This window comes from Pantherophis guttatus, chromosome 1 (genome assembly GCF_059756535.1).
Source record: "Pantherophis guttatus breed Tessera chromosome 1, ASM5975653v1, whole genome shotgun sequence".
Taxonomy (NCBI): domain Eukaryota; kingdom Metazoa; phylum Chordata; class Lepidosauria; order Squamata; family Colubridae; genus Pantherophis; species Pantherophis guttatus.
Window position 1 is genome coordinate 328,159,755 of NC_142063.1, and position 16,274 is coordinate 328,176,028.

Consider the following 16,274-nt stretch of genomic DNA (forward strand, 5'->3'; position numbering starts at 1 on the left):
CAATGATGCAGAGTAACTCTCATGATCTTCCATCAGCCAAGCCAGTCATGAAGAACAGTGGGAATAATTGGTCAACCCTACTGGAGATTCAACAATGAAAAAGATTGAGTTAGGATGCAATTCCGTATAGGACTGGGGTCTCCAATATTCTAACATATATTGGTGAAAAGAAAACCTCTTAAAATAAATTTTAAAGTGGAACACTAAGGTTTATGAGATATCATGTAAGACAAGGGTTCTTGGAATAGCTTCTACTCCATCATCCTGTTTCAGACAGAAAACAAAATGGATGTTTATAAAAAGATATTAAACAGGGCAGAAAGGCAAAATCCTTTTTCGTTATTGTTCCCCAACAAATAGTATATTACCTCTAAAATTGGAAGCTCCACTATCAGTCATTATAGATTTTCCATCCAAATAGAGTTTGATGGCTGTCTAAATAGCTTTACGACTCACTTTTTTAAAAAAGAAAATCCATATTTCACAATACTTTTCTCAGAAATGATTTATCCATAAAAAAAAGTTTTGTTGTGTTGCTTGATACAAATTTGAACTTCAATTTTGTATCCAGGATGAGCCCAGCTTTCAATTTGCCCCCAACTTATTTCAGGCTACAAATCTAGCAGACTGTCTTTTTGCATTGTAACTTAAACTGATTCTGTGTCCTTTCTATCTTCCTCTACTTCTCCACCACCACTTCGTTTCTCCAGGTCTAAAAAAGATTTTGAAAGTTGCTGGCCAGATTCCAGAGATGTCCGATTGTCTCCCTCTAACAGATAATACACAGCTCACAGCTTCAGTTCTTCTGAACAAATTGTATGATGACTTGAGATGTGACCCGGAAAGAGAAAACTTCAGACTGATCTGTGAAGAGTACATAAGGTGAGTCCAACAGATCATAGTCCTTGAAACTTTTACAGAAAACAAGAGAAACAGAATCCAATGGAAGTATCAAAAACTTCACGGAGGTACATCAGTAGTGGGATATGTCCTGTTGATTGATCTCAGTGCAACCTAAATTGCCTCTGTGAGTTTTTTTGAACTTCTTTCTCCCAGATTGCACAGAACTAAAGGGCTAATTGTCCATTTCCAAAATAAACCCATCTGCAACACCCATCTGCTTTTTGCTACTGGTGTGTCAAGCGCAGGAAATCGGGAGCCCAGGCGGTTCAAATAACTAGTTTTATTGTATGCTGATTTTCTCTACAAGAATTTGAACTACTAACAATTCAAACAAATTGGCAGTAGATATAAGTCAACAGAATTTAAGGTGGGCTGGACTTAGATCTCTTGTGGGTGCAAAGAGACTTGAGACTGATGATGTTTTGATCCCTCCCTGGTCATGGCTCGGTGTAAGGGTTCCAAGTAACACCCCTAACGAAAGAAAACTCTGAGGCTTGAATTTCCTCAAAGTTTCATTTTATTAGAGATGTCATATTGGCACATCTGGGAAAACCCAAATCTGAAAGCTTCCAGGTTTTCCCCACCCAAAGGAAAGTCCAGGTCCCTTCCCCCTGCACCCACATGTCCATCACATGGTCCAATCCAAGCACCGTCCCAACTGGAGATGCCTCCCAGTTCCAGCCGTCCAGGTGCAGGGCAAGATGTCCTTGACTTTCTGAGAAAGGAATATTATTACGACTATATATCACCCTTGCTCCATATAATCCCCCCATCCAGTTTCCCACAGTACTAAATGTGGCAGGCCTGAAGATTCAACGAAAAACATGGCTTCCACGCCTGACACTTGGCCTAGTCATCTCTTAATGGTGTTTTAAAATACTCTTTTTCATGTCTCAACCGCAGGTTTTCTTATATTGTCACTGGTAGATTATGCATTTGTAAGTCATCCAGAGCCATCTCTGATGAGATAGGCAGCACGTAGCACTTTGACTTATATACTACCCCATAGTGCTTTACAGTGCTCTCTGGGTGGTTTATAATGTCAGCATATTGCCCCTAACAATTTGGGTCCTCGTTTTACCAACCTTGGAAGGATGAAAGGTTGAGTCAAGCTTGAGCCCCGTCAGAATCAAACTCCTGGCTATGGGCAGAGTATTCCTGCAATACTTCATTCTAACCACTGCGCAACCATGGCTCCAATAATAAATAAATGTAATCAATTAAGAATTTCAATCTCTGATTAAGAATCAATGCATTTTCACTTTAGGTCTGAGGCACTACTGATGAAACTGCCATGGTGGAGCCTTTCCAATAAGTCAAATGAGAAGGACATTTTTTTTCTGTAATTGAGCCTGGAATTATTGTTGTAAGTCATGGCAGCGGTTAAGCAAGTCACCTCATTACCATTTCCAATGTTATGACCTTTTTTGCAGCAGTTGTTAAACAAAGCTATTTTCCCCAAAGTTTTTGTCAGAGACTGGTAATAAATGCTGAAAACTGACCCCCCTCCCCAAAAAATGCCAAAAAATTGCCCTCACATGGCCATGGGATGCTATAAATGGCTGTAAATTCGAGCCAGTTGCCAAGTGCCCAAAATGCAACTAGTCACTAAGCAAGGGCTACCTGTATTGTATTTCCTAATCCTTAAGTCTTTTTTTTTCTTTTTTACCTCAAAAAAAAAAGTTGTGGGTTCGTTTCTGGAGAATTCTAATGATCTATGGAATATCCTTAAGAGACAAGAGGAGAAAGACGTAGCTGGTGCCATTGTCAGATAAGAGACATCTCAGTCTCTTATCACAGAAGGAATGGGGGATAGGGAAAGTATCTTAGAAAGAACCCTGTCAGGGTTCCGACGGATGCCCTAATTAAATCATGAGCCTTGGAGCCAAGCTTCAAAAGAAATTCAGTTATTTATTAGGAGCTCCATATCAGCACTACCCAAATGAAGCCAACTCTCTCCTCATGCAATTTACGGCCTTAATCATGACCCTGTTTCCTCCCTACCCCCAGGGAGTGTCATCAATCACATTCACCAACGGAGCAATTTCGCGGGTTGTAGAGACCACTCCCCTCCGGCTGCTGTTGGTAACCCTGGGAGACAGCCTTGAGAAAGATATGTCTGGAATGTGCTCCTGTGGCTGCCCTGTTGATTCATCAGTTTCCCATTCCCCCCTTGCCTATGGCAACTCAAGAGCAGGCCCGGGATGCTTTGCGAGTTGACAAACCCGCTCTAGATTCCTGGAAAGTAAAGGAAAACAAACAAAACCCTAATTTACTGTAGTTTACAGTAGAGGAACAATGAATAGGTAGTGCTAGGGATAATTCTGAGAAAAGAAAAGGAATATGCTTGGTAACAATGTGGTGTCACATCTTCTACTCTGCCAAATCAAAGGACAAATATTATGCCTGTCATCAGCTAACCTTAACTATTATTCTCTTTCTTTTCCCTGCCTCCAGGAGTAAAATTGACCCCAAGGATATGGACAAGACTTTACATGCCATCCAGACAGTGTCTGGAGTTCTACAAGGACCTTATGATTTGGGGAACCAACTCCTGAGCATGAACGGTGTCATGGAGATGATGGTAGCACTGTGTGGCTCAGAGAGAGAGATTGATCAGCTAATAGCTGTGGAAGCTCTCATCCACGCTTCAACCAAACTTAGTCGGGCCACATTCATCATCACCAACGGAATCACCCTGCTGAAGGAAATTTACAAAAAGACTCTGAATGAGAAGATCAAGATCAGAGCTTTAGTGGTTAGTTCTCTTAGATCTTTATCCCAATCTGTTTGATGATAGTCCTCTGAATCAGCAAAGAACTCTGCTCATTTATTTATGGAAACTTCATAATGAACTTCTAATTACGGTAAAATTGATGTTTCTAACTCGTCGCCCTAAGGACAAGCAGAGAGCAATTGTTGCAAGTCCCAAACAAAAATCTGCTCCTTCACAGTTCCCATCCTTAAAACAAGGCCAGATTAATTTATCAACCTGCGTTAGACTAGACAGAATTGTAGTCTTGAATCAATTGCATTAGGTGATAGTAGTTCCCCAAATTTCTTTAGGGAGAAATATTTGTCAGACTTATTACCTCAGAGTTGTGGCATTTGCATTGCCAAAGACAGAACTGTAGAGTGTGAGCTTATTTGTTTGCCTGCAGACACTTCTTGGTTGTTTGCTTACAGAAGAATGATGTTAAATAGTAGATCAGCGAAATACTATGGACGTAATATACTTAGACTTCAGCAAAGCATTTGATAAAGTAGACCACAACTTACTTCTTGGTAAGCTAGAAAAAAGTGGGATAGATAGCATCACCACCAGATGGATTCATTACTGGCTGACAAACCATACCCAACGAGTAGTCCTTAATGGGTCTACATCTACATGGAGGGAAGTAAGCAATGGTGTATCACAAGGTTCCGTCTTAGGCCCAATACTTTTCAGTATCCTCATAAACAATTTAGATGAGAGAATAGAAGGGGAACTTACCAAATTTGCAGATGATACTAAACTGGCAGGAATAGCCAACATCCTAGATCAGGGGTGTCAGACTCACATCACGATGGCGTCACGTGATGTATCGGGACTTTTCCCCCTTTGCTAAACTGGACAGGAGCGGGACCAGCACGTGCCACATCCAGCCCACAGGCCGCACATTTGACACCCCTGCCCTAGATGATAAGCTCAAGATCCAGATGGATCTTGACAGACTTGAACACTGGGCCCTAACTAACAAAATGAAATTCAATGTAGAGAAAAGTAAAGTCTTACACTTAGCAAGAAAAACCAAAAGTACACATATAAATTGGGTGAAACCAGGTTTAATAGCAGTGACTGTGAGAGGGATCTTGGAGTCTTAGTGGACAACCAGCTAAATATGAGCCAGCAGCGTGTAGCAGCAGCCAAAAAAGCCAATGCAATCCTAAACTGTCTTAACAGAGGGATACAATCAAAATCAAGAGAGGTACTAATACCACTCTATAAAGCCTTAGTAAGACCACACTTAGAGTACTGCGCCCAGTTTTGGTCACCACACTATAAAAAATATGTTGAAACTCTAGAAAAAGTGCAGAGAAGAGCAACCAGGATGATTAGGGGGCTGGAGGCTAAAACATATGAAGAACAGTTACAGGAACTGGGCATGGCTAGTCTAGTGAAGAGAAGGACCAGGGGAGACCTGATAGCAGTCTTCCAATATTTGAGGGGCTGCCACAGAGAGGAAAGGCTCAAGCTATTTTCCAGGGCACCTGAAGGCCAGACAAGGAATAATGGATGGAAACTGATCAAAGAGAGATTCAACCTCGAAATGAGGAGGAACTTTCTGACAGTGAGAACAATCAACCAATGGAACAGAAGTTGCCTTCAGAAGTTGTGGGAGCTTCATCACTGGAGGCTTTCAGGAAGAGACTGGACTGCCATTTGTTAGAAATGGTGTAGGGCAGTGATAGCTAACCTTTTCCAGACCGAGGGCCCAAAGCGTGCACGCAAACCCTCCAAATGCAATGCACACGTGCCCCCACGCATGCGTGCCCCCCACATGCGCCCTCCGCATGTGGGTGTGCCCCACTGCATGGCCCCTCTCCCCTGCACATGTGGGGGTGGCCCTCCACATGCTCCCCGACCCCCACGCATGCGCGGCAGAGACCCGAAGATCAGCTGTGCCATAGGTTTGCCATCACTGGTGTAGGGTCACCTGCTTGGGTGAGGGGGTTGGACTAGATGACCTACAAGGTCCCTTCCAACTCTGTTAATCTGTTAAATAAAAGAGACTTTTAGGATCTCACCCAACAGTATCTCCTTAATTTTTCTTCTTTCAGAGTTTTAGAATTGCTCTTGCTCTTTTAGCATGTTGATCCTTTTAATCTTCTAGATAAGCAGGAACTGTAATGGAATTCACCCAGAGTTGGTGCAGAAGCAGAATAAATATATTTTGGGATTTAAAAGATAATAAGCTTATCTCAGCTAAAGACTTACATCCAAGCCTAAATCTTTCAGCCCAAGTAGCTCTAAAGTTGTGGGTTTCCCTTCTGTCATTCAAAAAACAAAGACAGTCTTCAGTTGAGCTGATTACGGTGGACACACCTCTGAAGCTTTTCTTATCAGCAAGAAAGCCAATTGCCACTGCCTTGTGTCAGGATATTTTTTTTTTCCAACTTCCCAGACTAGCCTACAACCCTGTGACTAAAATAAATTTCTCACTGGAGTCTGATAAATGGATATTCCAGCTTTCTTTTCAATATATTTTTTTTCTTTGTTTTTGCCAGGGGCTTTGCAAGCTGGGTTCTGCTGGAGGAACCGACTATGGCCTGAGACAATTTGCAGAAGGGTCCACTGAAAAGCTAGCAAAACAATGCCGCAAGTGAGTGGAAGGTCTGCTTTGGGAGCTGGGGTCATAAGGAGATAGTGGAATAGATGAACTCCCCTGCCTCTTTTTCTTCCCTATCTTTTCAGCCACAGCCTCCTGCCTTGTAAGGTCTGGTAGGGAAACATCTCATTTATCTTGCAGTAACTATCAGCTTGCTATTTAAAAAGAGAGGACATACCGTAGCCATCTATGGCTGCAGTGATTAACCTTGGTGACCATGTTTACTCCTTATCTACAGGAAGCATGATTTAATACCTAGCTCTTAGGGACACCAGTGTCCATTCTGGTGTCAGTGCATCCTTCTGTCCATACTTGTGAGCTTCCAGAATGCCCTTGATTGGTCACAGAATGACCAATCAAAATCAAAGAAGCAAAAACTACAGCAGTCTTCGGCTTACAACCATTTGTTTAGCGACCAAGTTAAAATAGCACTGAAAAAAAAGTGACTTATGGCCATTTCCCCACACTTATGACCGTTGGAGGATTCCCAAATTTGGACCCTTGTCAACTGGCATGTGTTTATGATGGTTGCAGTCATTCACTTAACATCTGTAGCAAGAAATGGTTGTAAAATGGGGTAAAACTCATTTAACAACTCTCTTGTTTAACATTGGAAAGTTTGGGCTTAATTGTAGTCATAAATTGAGGACTACCTATATACAGATTTCAATAAAATACTGTATCTTTAGTGCTACTGTGGGGTAAATACAGACTCTTGGAAATAGTAAGAGAAGTTTTCCACTCTTATTTACAATACCCCTTATGGTAGAGTGCCTTTGAATGATTAAAATACTTTTTCTGTAGTTTTTCCCATCTGGCCTGAATTATTTTTTATGAGATATGCTGCAAAGAGACTTTTTCTCTCCTCTCCTCTCCTCTCCTCTCCTCTCCTCTCCTCTCCTCTCCTCTCCTCTCCTCTCCAATCTTGTACCAAACTTGAAAGGGAAAGGGAAGGATGTTCCATAGGGCAGGAGCTACCATGGAAAAGGCATGCTTCTCAAGTCCCATAAAATGGCAACATTTAAGAAAAGGGACCACTTATCTAATCTGATAGGACAGGCAAATGCCCTTAGGGAGAAGCAGTTTCTTGATTGTTTATCTCTCCTCTTCCCCTTCCATTCTTTTTTCCAGCCACTTCATATAATGCTAAATAAAATAAGCATTATGCTGATAACATAGGATTCTTCTTAAGTTTTTATAGTGAAGGGAAAGACAGACTGGAAGGAAATCCTAATTCTTGGGCAAGCAGTTTCTTTCTCACCAAAACATCTGTACTGCAAGACGCATTATAACCGTCTTGTTCATTCAGGTGGCTGTGCAATCCCACCATTGACACCCGTACCCGAAAGTGGGCAGTGGAAGGCCTTGCTTACTTGACTTTGGATGCCGACGTGAAGGATGATTTTGTACAAGACGAGCCAGCCATGCAAGCCATGTTCGAATTAGCCAAGGTAGGAAATCTACAGCCTGGTTTGCTCTAAATCCCTGTTTCCTAGGCCTGGGGGGGAGGGGGGGTCTATTCTCACATGCCAGGCAATCACATGGAGAGAGCACTCACATTTGAAATGCCTGGTGCAGGGGTGAAAGGCTATCGGTTCGGACCGGTTCACTTGAACCGGCAGCGATGGCGGCAGGTGGTTCAGAGAACCAATAGCGATGGCAGTGCGAGACTCCGCCCACCCACCCGGTTTTAACCAGGAAGTTGCCTGTTTTTTACCCTCTGTGCATGTGTAGAAGGGTTTGCGCATGCACAGAGAGTCAGCATGCACTCGAACCGGTAGGAAAGGTAAGTAGATTTCACGCCTGTCCTGGTGGTATATAGTAACTTGAAATTCCTTCATTTGGTTGCATGCAGACAAGCGACAAGACTATCTTGTACTCCGTGGCCAGCGTCTTGGTGAACTGCACCAACAGCTATGATGTCAAAGAACTTGTCCCTGAACTTGTACAGCTGGCCAAGTTTTCTAAGCAGCATGTACCTGAGGAACATCCCAAGGTAGGCATCGTCACTCTTCTAAGAATCACAAATTTGTTTTGATACTTCAGATGACTGTATCATTATCAACAGGCAAATCACATTTCTCTTTTCTCCCCGTAGGACAAAAAAGACTTCATTACAAACCGAGTGAAGCGTCTTATCAAAGCCGGAGTCACCTCTGCCTTGGTCTGCATGGTGAAGGCAGACACTGCTATTTTGACAGATCAGACCAAAGAACTTTTAGCTAGGTAATTCGATCTAAGGGGCTGCCACAAAGAAGGGCGGGGTGTAAACCTGTTCTCAAAAGCACCTGAAGGCAGGACAAGAAGCAATGGATGGAATCTAATCAAGGAGAGAAGCAACCTAGAACTAAGGAGAAGTTTCCTGACAGCGATAACAATTAATCAGTGGGATGACTTGCCTCCAGAAGTGGTGGGTGATCCAACACTGGAAGTTTTTAAGAAGAGATTGGACAACCTTTTGTCTAAAATGGTATAGGGTTTCCTGCTTGAGCAGGGGATTGGACTAGAAGATCTCCAAGTTCCTTTCCAACTCTGTTATTCTGTTATTCTCTCATTCTTTGCGATCCTTCCTGATTGAATTGTAAGCCAGATTGTTATGTCCCCTTGTTTATTACAGTATTCCTTTAAAAAAAACAGTATACACTGAAATATAAACCAAGAATATGAGCAAGAATTGTAATGGTTCTCTCATGTCTGTTCCTTCCTGGCAGAGTTTTTCTCGCTTTGTCTGATGACGCCAAGGATCGTGGTACCATTGTTGCTCAAGGGGGTGGAAAGGTAACTCATTCCTACAGTTTCTTCATTTGCGATATAGATGGGCTAGGTTTGCATGTGTATATAACCAGGTCAAAGATCTAGTGGCTACCATATTATTGCTTGCCATTGTGCTTCACACAAAGTGCAAAGACAATGGCCAAGTTCCTACGCACAGTTCTTATCATGAGGACATTTTTTCTGAGACCCTGCCAAAATCTCTTTTTTTGTAATTGTTTTTTTACTCCCTCTTCTTGAACAGCATCCCAGTTCCATCTGAGCCTGAGTTGTCTTTAGACCAAGGATGTCAAACTCAAGGCCCGGGGGCCGGATTCGGCCCATGGGGTGCTTAGATCTGGCCTGTGAGGCTGCCCTAGAAACAGCAAAGGATCGGCCCGTGGTGCCTCTGCCAGCAAAAACGGGCGTGTGGCCCTCCCAGGCTCCATTTTCAGCTGTGACAGCCTTCTGCCACTCTCTGCCAGTGAAAACGGAGCTTGTGGGGGGCGCGGGGGCGCAATAGGCTACCTCTGAGCTCCGTTTTCACTGGCAGAGTGCGGCAAGAGGCTGTCGCAGCTGAAAATGAGCTCCGGAGCCCATTTTCGCTAGCAGAGCACTCGGGCCACCACAGAAGCCCCTGACACAAATGATATCAAACTGGCCTTGCCCACCCCACCCCTGAGGTCAAACATAATCGTGATGCGGCCCTCAATGAAATCAAGTTTGACACCCCTGTCTTAGACTGTAATTTAGTTTGACTATTTGTCTTTGTAGTAGTGGTCCAATTTTGGGATCTGTATTTGGGATCATTTGATGTCCTTTTTAAACTTGGATCGAGCTAGTGGCCCAGTCTATACAATACCCACTTGTACGTTATTATCGATATACACAACCCTAATTGGGAGTGGCAACTCCACCTCAACAGGAAGCAGTCATTAAGTGCAAGCGACTTAAGTGACTGCTCCACTTAGCAATGGCAGTTCCAGCAATCTCCAATGGCTGTTAACTGAATCACATACAGTTGTTAAGTAAGACATCATGTGACCCTGACTGGCTACCATTAACTTGCCAGTTTTCCAGTTGGCTTTGCTTGTAAACTGGCAGGGAATGTTGCAAATGACAATCCCATGACCATAGGATGCTGTGACTGACTTGCACAACAGTTGCTAATCACTCAAATCATGATCATGTGACCATAGAGATGATCTGACAGTTATACGTGCAGGACTGGTCCTAAGTCATTTTTTTCAAACCACTCAATAAATGAATGGTCTTTAAATGAAGGTTAATTGTACTCTCAAGGATTGAATCAAATCCCAGAAAAGCAACCTGTGTCTCCCTCATAGATATAATTTGATTGTAAATGGTATATTAATTATAAAAGCCTTACAATTTAATGGTCCTTCCTTTCCTTTCCTTTCCTTTCCTTTCCTTTCCTTTCCTTTCCTTTCCTTTCCTTTCCTTTCCTTTCCTTTCCTTTCCTTTCCTTCCCTTTCCTTTCCTTCCCTTCCCTTCCCTTCCCTTCCCTTCCCTTCCCTCTGCCTTTATTTCCTCCATTCCTGCAATAATTAGGATATATGCAAACTATTTTGCTTCATTTCTACCTTTTTCCTTTTCCCTGTGCATACGTTTTGCTTTTATACTATGTCTTTTTGCAAGAGCTGATACGCTAGAGCAGATATAAATTGTATCAGTACATTAAGTGCTTATCTTATAATTTCTTTCTCTTCATCTTTAGGCCCTTATACCACTGGCCTTGGAAGGCACAGATGTTGGCAAAATAAAAGCATCCCATGCCCTGGCCAAGATTGCTGCCGTTTCCAACCCTGACATAGCATTCCCTGGGGAGAGAGTGAGTAAATTCATATGTCCTGCAACATCTTTATAAAACAGTAAAGCAATTGTGGAAACAAGCTGCATTTCAGTAACTGGAGAGGGATATAAATATATGAAGCTGCCTCGCTCTACTGAACAGCTTTTCCTGTTAGGAAGTTGTTCGTAATATCCAAACAAAATTTACTTTCTTGTAATTTGAATCATTTCTTGTCCCGTCTTCTGAAACATATTTGAATAATTCTCCATCTCCTATGACAGTCTTTTAAGTATTTGAAGACAACTATCATGTCCTCTACAGTCTCAGGGTAAACATACTCAACACTTCCAACCATTCCTCGTAAGTTTTTCCTTCTAGTGTCAACTCTTCAAGTAGACAGGAAAGCAAAATTGTGAACTCAAATGCTATTTTTATTATAAAGCCACAGAATCTTGCAGGTCTGAATTGTGTTTTTCCCCACCTTCTCATTATCTTTGTAAGGACCAAGGAAGGTCTTGTCTAAGCTTACAGTTTTAGCCAAACGCTCCTATTTCCTTTTTTCTAAAAGTTGCCTTGGTTGCAGCTCTTCCTTCTGTTCCTCAAGGTTATTCCTTCTTCTCATTATGCCAGATCCCTTACCATTATGTTCTACACTATTGCTTTCATCCTAGGTGTATGAAGTTGTGCGGCCACTGGTCAGTTTGTTGAATACTGAGCGCGATGGGCTACAAAATTATGAGGCATTGTTAGGACTCACCAACTTTTCTGGAAGAAGTGACAAACTCAGGTGAGACAACTAATTGGGTTTAGATTATTTTTAACAGCCTAATCCTATTAAGAAAAACCTTACCATGTCTATCCATATCTTCACAATGTTTAATATTAACCAGACTTTTTGTGATCTTTTTTCCTTCGCTATATTTTATCATACCAGCTCTACTTCTGTTTATGTATTTGCTTGCTCTGTAGGGCAGCTCATCTGGGTAGCTCACATCAGTTAAAAAAATAATCCAATAGGGGACTGGACTGGAGGCTAAAACATATGAAGAACGGTTGCAGGAACTGGGTAGGTCTAGTTTAATGAAAAGAAGGACTAGGAGAGACATGATAGCAGTCTTCCAATATCTCAGGGGCTGCCACAAAGAAGAGGGAGTCCAGCTATTCTCCAAAGCATCTGAAGACAGGACAAGAAGCAACGGATGGAAACTAATCAAGGAGAGAAGCAACCTAGAACTAAGGAGAAATTTCCTGACAGTTAGAACAATTAATCAGTGGAACAACTTGCCTCCAAAAGTTGTGAATGCTCCAACACTGGAAGTTTTTAAGAAGATGTTGGATAACCATTTGTCTGAAGTGGTATAGGGTTTCCTGCCTGAGCAGGGGGTTGGACTAGAAGACCTCCAAGGTCCCTTCCAACTCTATTATTCTATTCTATTCTAATAAGAAAACAGGTTAAAAACCAATATATATATATAAAAAATGATCAGTAACCACTTGGATAAAAATAAACATGATCAGTAGCAAAATTCATTGTGTCAAACCCAACACAGCCATTATAAGAGCTCTTCATCATTGATGAAAACCACTCCCTTCCCCAAGCGTGGTGGGAGAGCCATGTCTTCTGGGCCTTACTAAAGGCCAGGAATGTGGGGCTAATCTAAGATCTGATGGGATGATGTTCTTTTACTTATATCAGTGTTTCTCAGTGTAGGCAACTTTAAGACATGAAGACTCAACTCCTAGAATTCCCCAGCAATGGGTTGGAGAATTTAGGAGTTGAAGCCCACACATCTAAAAGAGAAATACTGACTTGGATTATAAATCTCCATAGAAGCTTTATTGCTAACTCTTACATGATGCATATCACTGTATTTTTAGTCACTTAATAACAAATGATTTAATCAGGAACAGCAGAAACATGATTATGAATTAGAGCTCCTCAACTTTCCTGATTCCGTTATAGCAGCAGAGAAATTAATTCAATATTCAGATCAAGGAAAATCAAGATTTTCCCATAATTTCTGACTTAAATATGTAAGAAATATCTAACATAAAAGAACCGAGGAGGCGCAGTAGTTAGAGTGCAGTACTGCAGACTACTTCAGCTGACTGCTGGCTGCAGTTTGGCAGTTCAAATCTCACCAACTCAAGGTTGATTCAGTTTTCTGTCCTTCTGAGGTGGGTAAAATGAGGACCCAGATTGTTGGGGGCAATAGGCTGACTCTGTAAACCGCTTAGAGAGGTCTGTAAAAGCACTATGAAGTGGTATATAAGTCTAAGTGTTATTGCTATTGTTATAATCAGAGAAAACTGGAATGAATGGATGATAGGCACAGCTAGATGCCAATGCCCTGTGTAAATCCTTCCTCTATTCCAAGGAAGCAGATGAAATAAAGTACGGGTTTTCAAAGTCATCAAATTCATGTTACATTGGTTGTGTTCAAGAAGCCCTGAACCAGGGTTCTAACAGACGGACTTATACAAAAAAAACCATTTGCATCACCATAGCAACAGCAAATAGAGCCTGGTGGTACAGCAGACTAAAGCACTGTTATTAACATCAGCTGCTTGCAATTACTGCAAGTTCAAATCTCACCAGGCTCAAGGTTGACTCAGCCTTCCATCCTTTCTAAGGTAGGTAAAATGAGGACCCAGATTGTGGGGGCAATAAGCTGACTGTATAAAATATACAAAAGTATGAAAGCTATTGCTTAACGCATTGTAAGCTGCCCTGAGTCTCCGGAGAAGGGTGGCATATAAATCAAATTAAAAAAAAAAAAAAAACAGCTGCAGCATCAGAGGAGTTAATACAGTACTGGTGATGCCAAAAGATCTTTTCATTGCAGTAAACTATGATTAAAAAGGAGACTTGTCTTTGAGCCAAGTTTTGCAAAGTGGAGATTGGCCTATTCTCAGAGTCCCTGACAGTTTCATACTTTTCATTTTCAGCACCCTGATACAGTAATTAAAATCCACATGCTTCTTTCAGACAAAAGATCATCAAAGAGAAAGCTCTACCAGACATTGAAAACTATATGTTTGAAAACCATGATCAGCTCCGACAAGCAGCCACAGAATGTATGTGCAACCTTGTAGTTAATAAAGAGGTAAGCATTTCTATTTCCTGAAAATGAAGGGATCTCCAGTCTACAGCTTCTTCATCGAGGAATGTTCAATATTACTGTATTTTATGGAGTATCCATTTAATTCATTTCCCTCTCCAATTTCCCCCCAGGTTCAAGATAGATTCATTGCTGAAGGAAATGACAGACTCAAGTTGATTGTCCTGTTATGTGGCGAAGATGATGACAAAGTCCAGAATGCAGCCGCGGGAGCCCTTGCGATGCTCACTGCAGCTCATAAGACACTCTGTCATAAATTAACCCAAGTGGTAAGTCTCTTCTTGCTTTTCAACCTCAGTGTGTAGGTAAAGATGGGAGGTTAAAGTTGTTTTCAAAATTCTGATTTGCTTCATGTAATTCTGTGGTTCCTGCTAGTTATCTTTTCATGTACTGTAGGATTTCAAGAACATATATGAACACAATGTGTATCTATGCTCCTTGAATGAGAGGAGGCATCATTCTGCTGTTCTTCCATTTTTTTTTCACTTTTATCCATCACCTCATAAGATCTGCAAATTGTCCCCTGCTTAAAATGCTATCGCTCTGTTGGAATGGCCCAAAATTCCTTGGTAGTACAGTGGTCTAAAGCACCCTGTTATTAAGACCAGCTGCCTGCAATTACTGCAGGTTCGAAACTCACCAGGCTCAAGGTTGACTCAGCCTTCCATCCTTTCTAAGGTAGGTAATTTGAGGACCCAGTTGTGGGGGCAATAAGCTGACTTTGTATAAATATACAAAAGGATGAAGGCTATTGCTTAGCACATTGTAAGCCGCCCTGAGTCTCCGGAGAAGGGCGGCATATAAATCAAATTTTTTTAAAAAGGCCCAGGAATCAAGATTTTAGGAATATCACAACTTTTAATATTTTGTCCCTTATTATATTTGATTTTGTCCCATCTGTATTACTTTGTAAGTAACCCAAGGCAGCAAACATATATTATACTTCTTCCTCTTATTTTCCCCATGACAACGAATGTGTTGGGCCAAGAGAGAGCGACTGGCTCAAAGTCACCCAAAAAGTTTTCATGGCTAAAGTGGAACTAGAATTCACAATCTCCTGGTTTTATTACACCAAACTGGCTCAGTAATCTTTTATGGATTCCTGTTCTATATGGTGATATGAATCTATCCTTCATTAGTTCCTGTTTCCTCACAAAAAGGTGGTGGGATGGGGTTTTCATTTCTTTAAGGATAAAACTGAATTACAGGACAATTAAGAAAGTAAATTAGTAAGTAAAGCTTTTTTTTTTCTCCCCCACAAACGGGGAATAAGAACATAGTAATTAATCAATAATTCACCATGAAGTTACCCTGAACTGAATACATTTAGAATCAGACACTATCCATTTCAAATAGAATCTTTTAATTAAAATTGCATGCAATGTTTGTTCCTTTTTTCAGCAAATATTCTGGATGCATTATGACTATAGAAAATTCCATTGGTGGCTATTGCAATACTATTTTACTTAGTTTTCTGAAAAACAATGCTTGCCACACTCACGATCTTTTTAATATGAATAATATCCTGAATTATGATCCTTTTCACGCTTTTCTAATAGGGCCCCAAGAACAAAACTGCATGGTAATCATTCTGATTTCTTCAGACTAATAACTCTGATTTGTTTAGACAACCCAATGGCTGGAGATTTTGCAGAGACTCTGCCTTCACGAAAAGCAGGATGTCCAGCACCGTGGAGTGGTGATTGTTTACAATTTAATCCACGCAGACCAAGAACTGGCAAAGAAATTGGTGGAGTCTGAGATGTTGGAAATCCTGACCATCATTGGTAAAGAAGCGGATGATCCTAAAAGACAACACATTATCAATGTGGCTCGAGAATGCCTTGTGAAGTTCATGGACTATGGGTTGATCAAACCCCTGGCTCAGCCATAAAGAAGCAAGGAAAAATAAAATGACACAAATCAGAAATAAAGGAGAAATTGGAATGAATGTGTATGGGAAAATGATCAGAAAATTAAAGCATTGTCTTCAAAGTTGTTACTTATACTTTTGCCTTCAGAAATAAACATCCAAATAATTCCTAATTAATTGCTTGGAGGGTCCCTAAATTTTGTCCTGGCTAAGAAAATTATTCTTTGAAGTGCCTGCCTAGCCAAATTCTTTGACGATAGGAAATCCCTAAAATCAGAATACCCTGTATGTCAGTCAGGTATGCAATGTGCTTGGTATCCATCGCAGTTGATGGATACCACTCCTGGTCTGACTGAATCTACAGTGAAAGTTAAATATCCATCTCAAGTCACTATCTTTATTTCCAAAAATATCCTGAACCTCTTGCAGTTTCTAGGGACTTG

The 16,274-nt window shown here is 41.3% G+C and overlaps 1 protein-coding gene across 2 annotated transcripts in view; it reads left to right on the top strand.

Annotated features, from left to right (window-relative positions):
- Positions 1-16,008, top strand: part of UNC45B (unc-45 myosin chaperone B) — a 33,598-nt gene extending 17,590 nt beyond the window's left edge. For both annotated transcript variants that reach the window (XM_060693156.2, XM_034420948.2), the window contains exons 10-21: positions 711-882; positions 3,361-3,661; positions 6,172-6,266; positions 7,582-7,723; positions 8,128-8,268; positions 8,371-8,498; positions 8,984-9,050; positions 10,762-10,875; positions 11,508-11,623; positions 13,826-13,943; positions 14,072-14,227; positions 15,586-16,008. In XM_060693156.2, coding sequence (XP_060549139.1) covers positions 711-882; positions 3,361-3,661; positions 6,172-6,266; positions 7,582-7,723; positions 8,128-8,268; positions 8,371-8,498; positions 8,984-9,050; positions 10,762-10,875; positions 11,508-11,623; positions 13,826-13,943; positions 14,072-14,227; positions 15,586-15,852 — 1,817 coding nt within the window. In that variant the 3' untranslated portion in view covers positions 15,853-16,008. The remainder of the gene's footprint in view (positions 1-710; positions 883-3,360; positions 3,662-6,171; positions 6,267-7,581; positions 7,724-8,127; positions 8,269-8,370; positions 8,499-8,983; positions 9,051-10,761; positions 10,876-11,507; positions 11,624-13,825; positions 13,944-14,071; positions 14,228-15,585) is intronic.
- Positions 16,009-16,274: the final 266 nt, after the last annotated feature.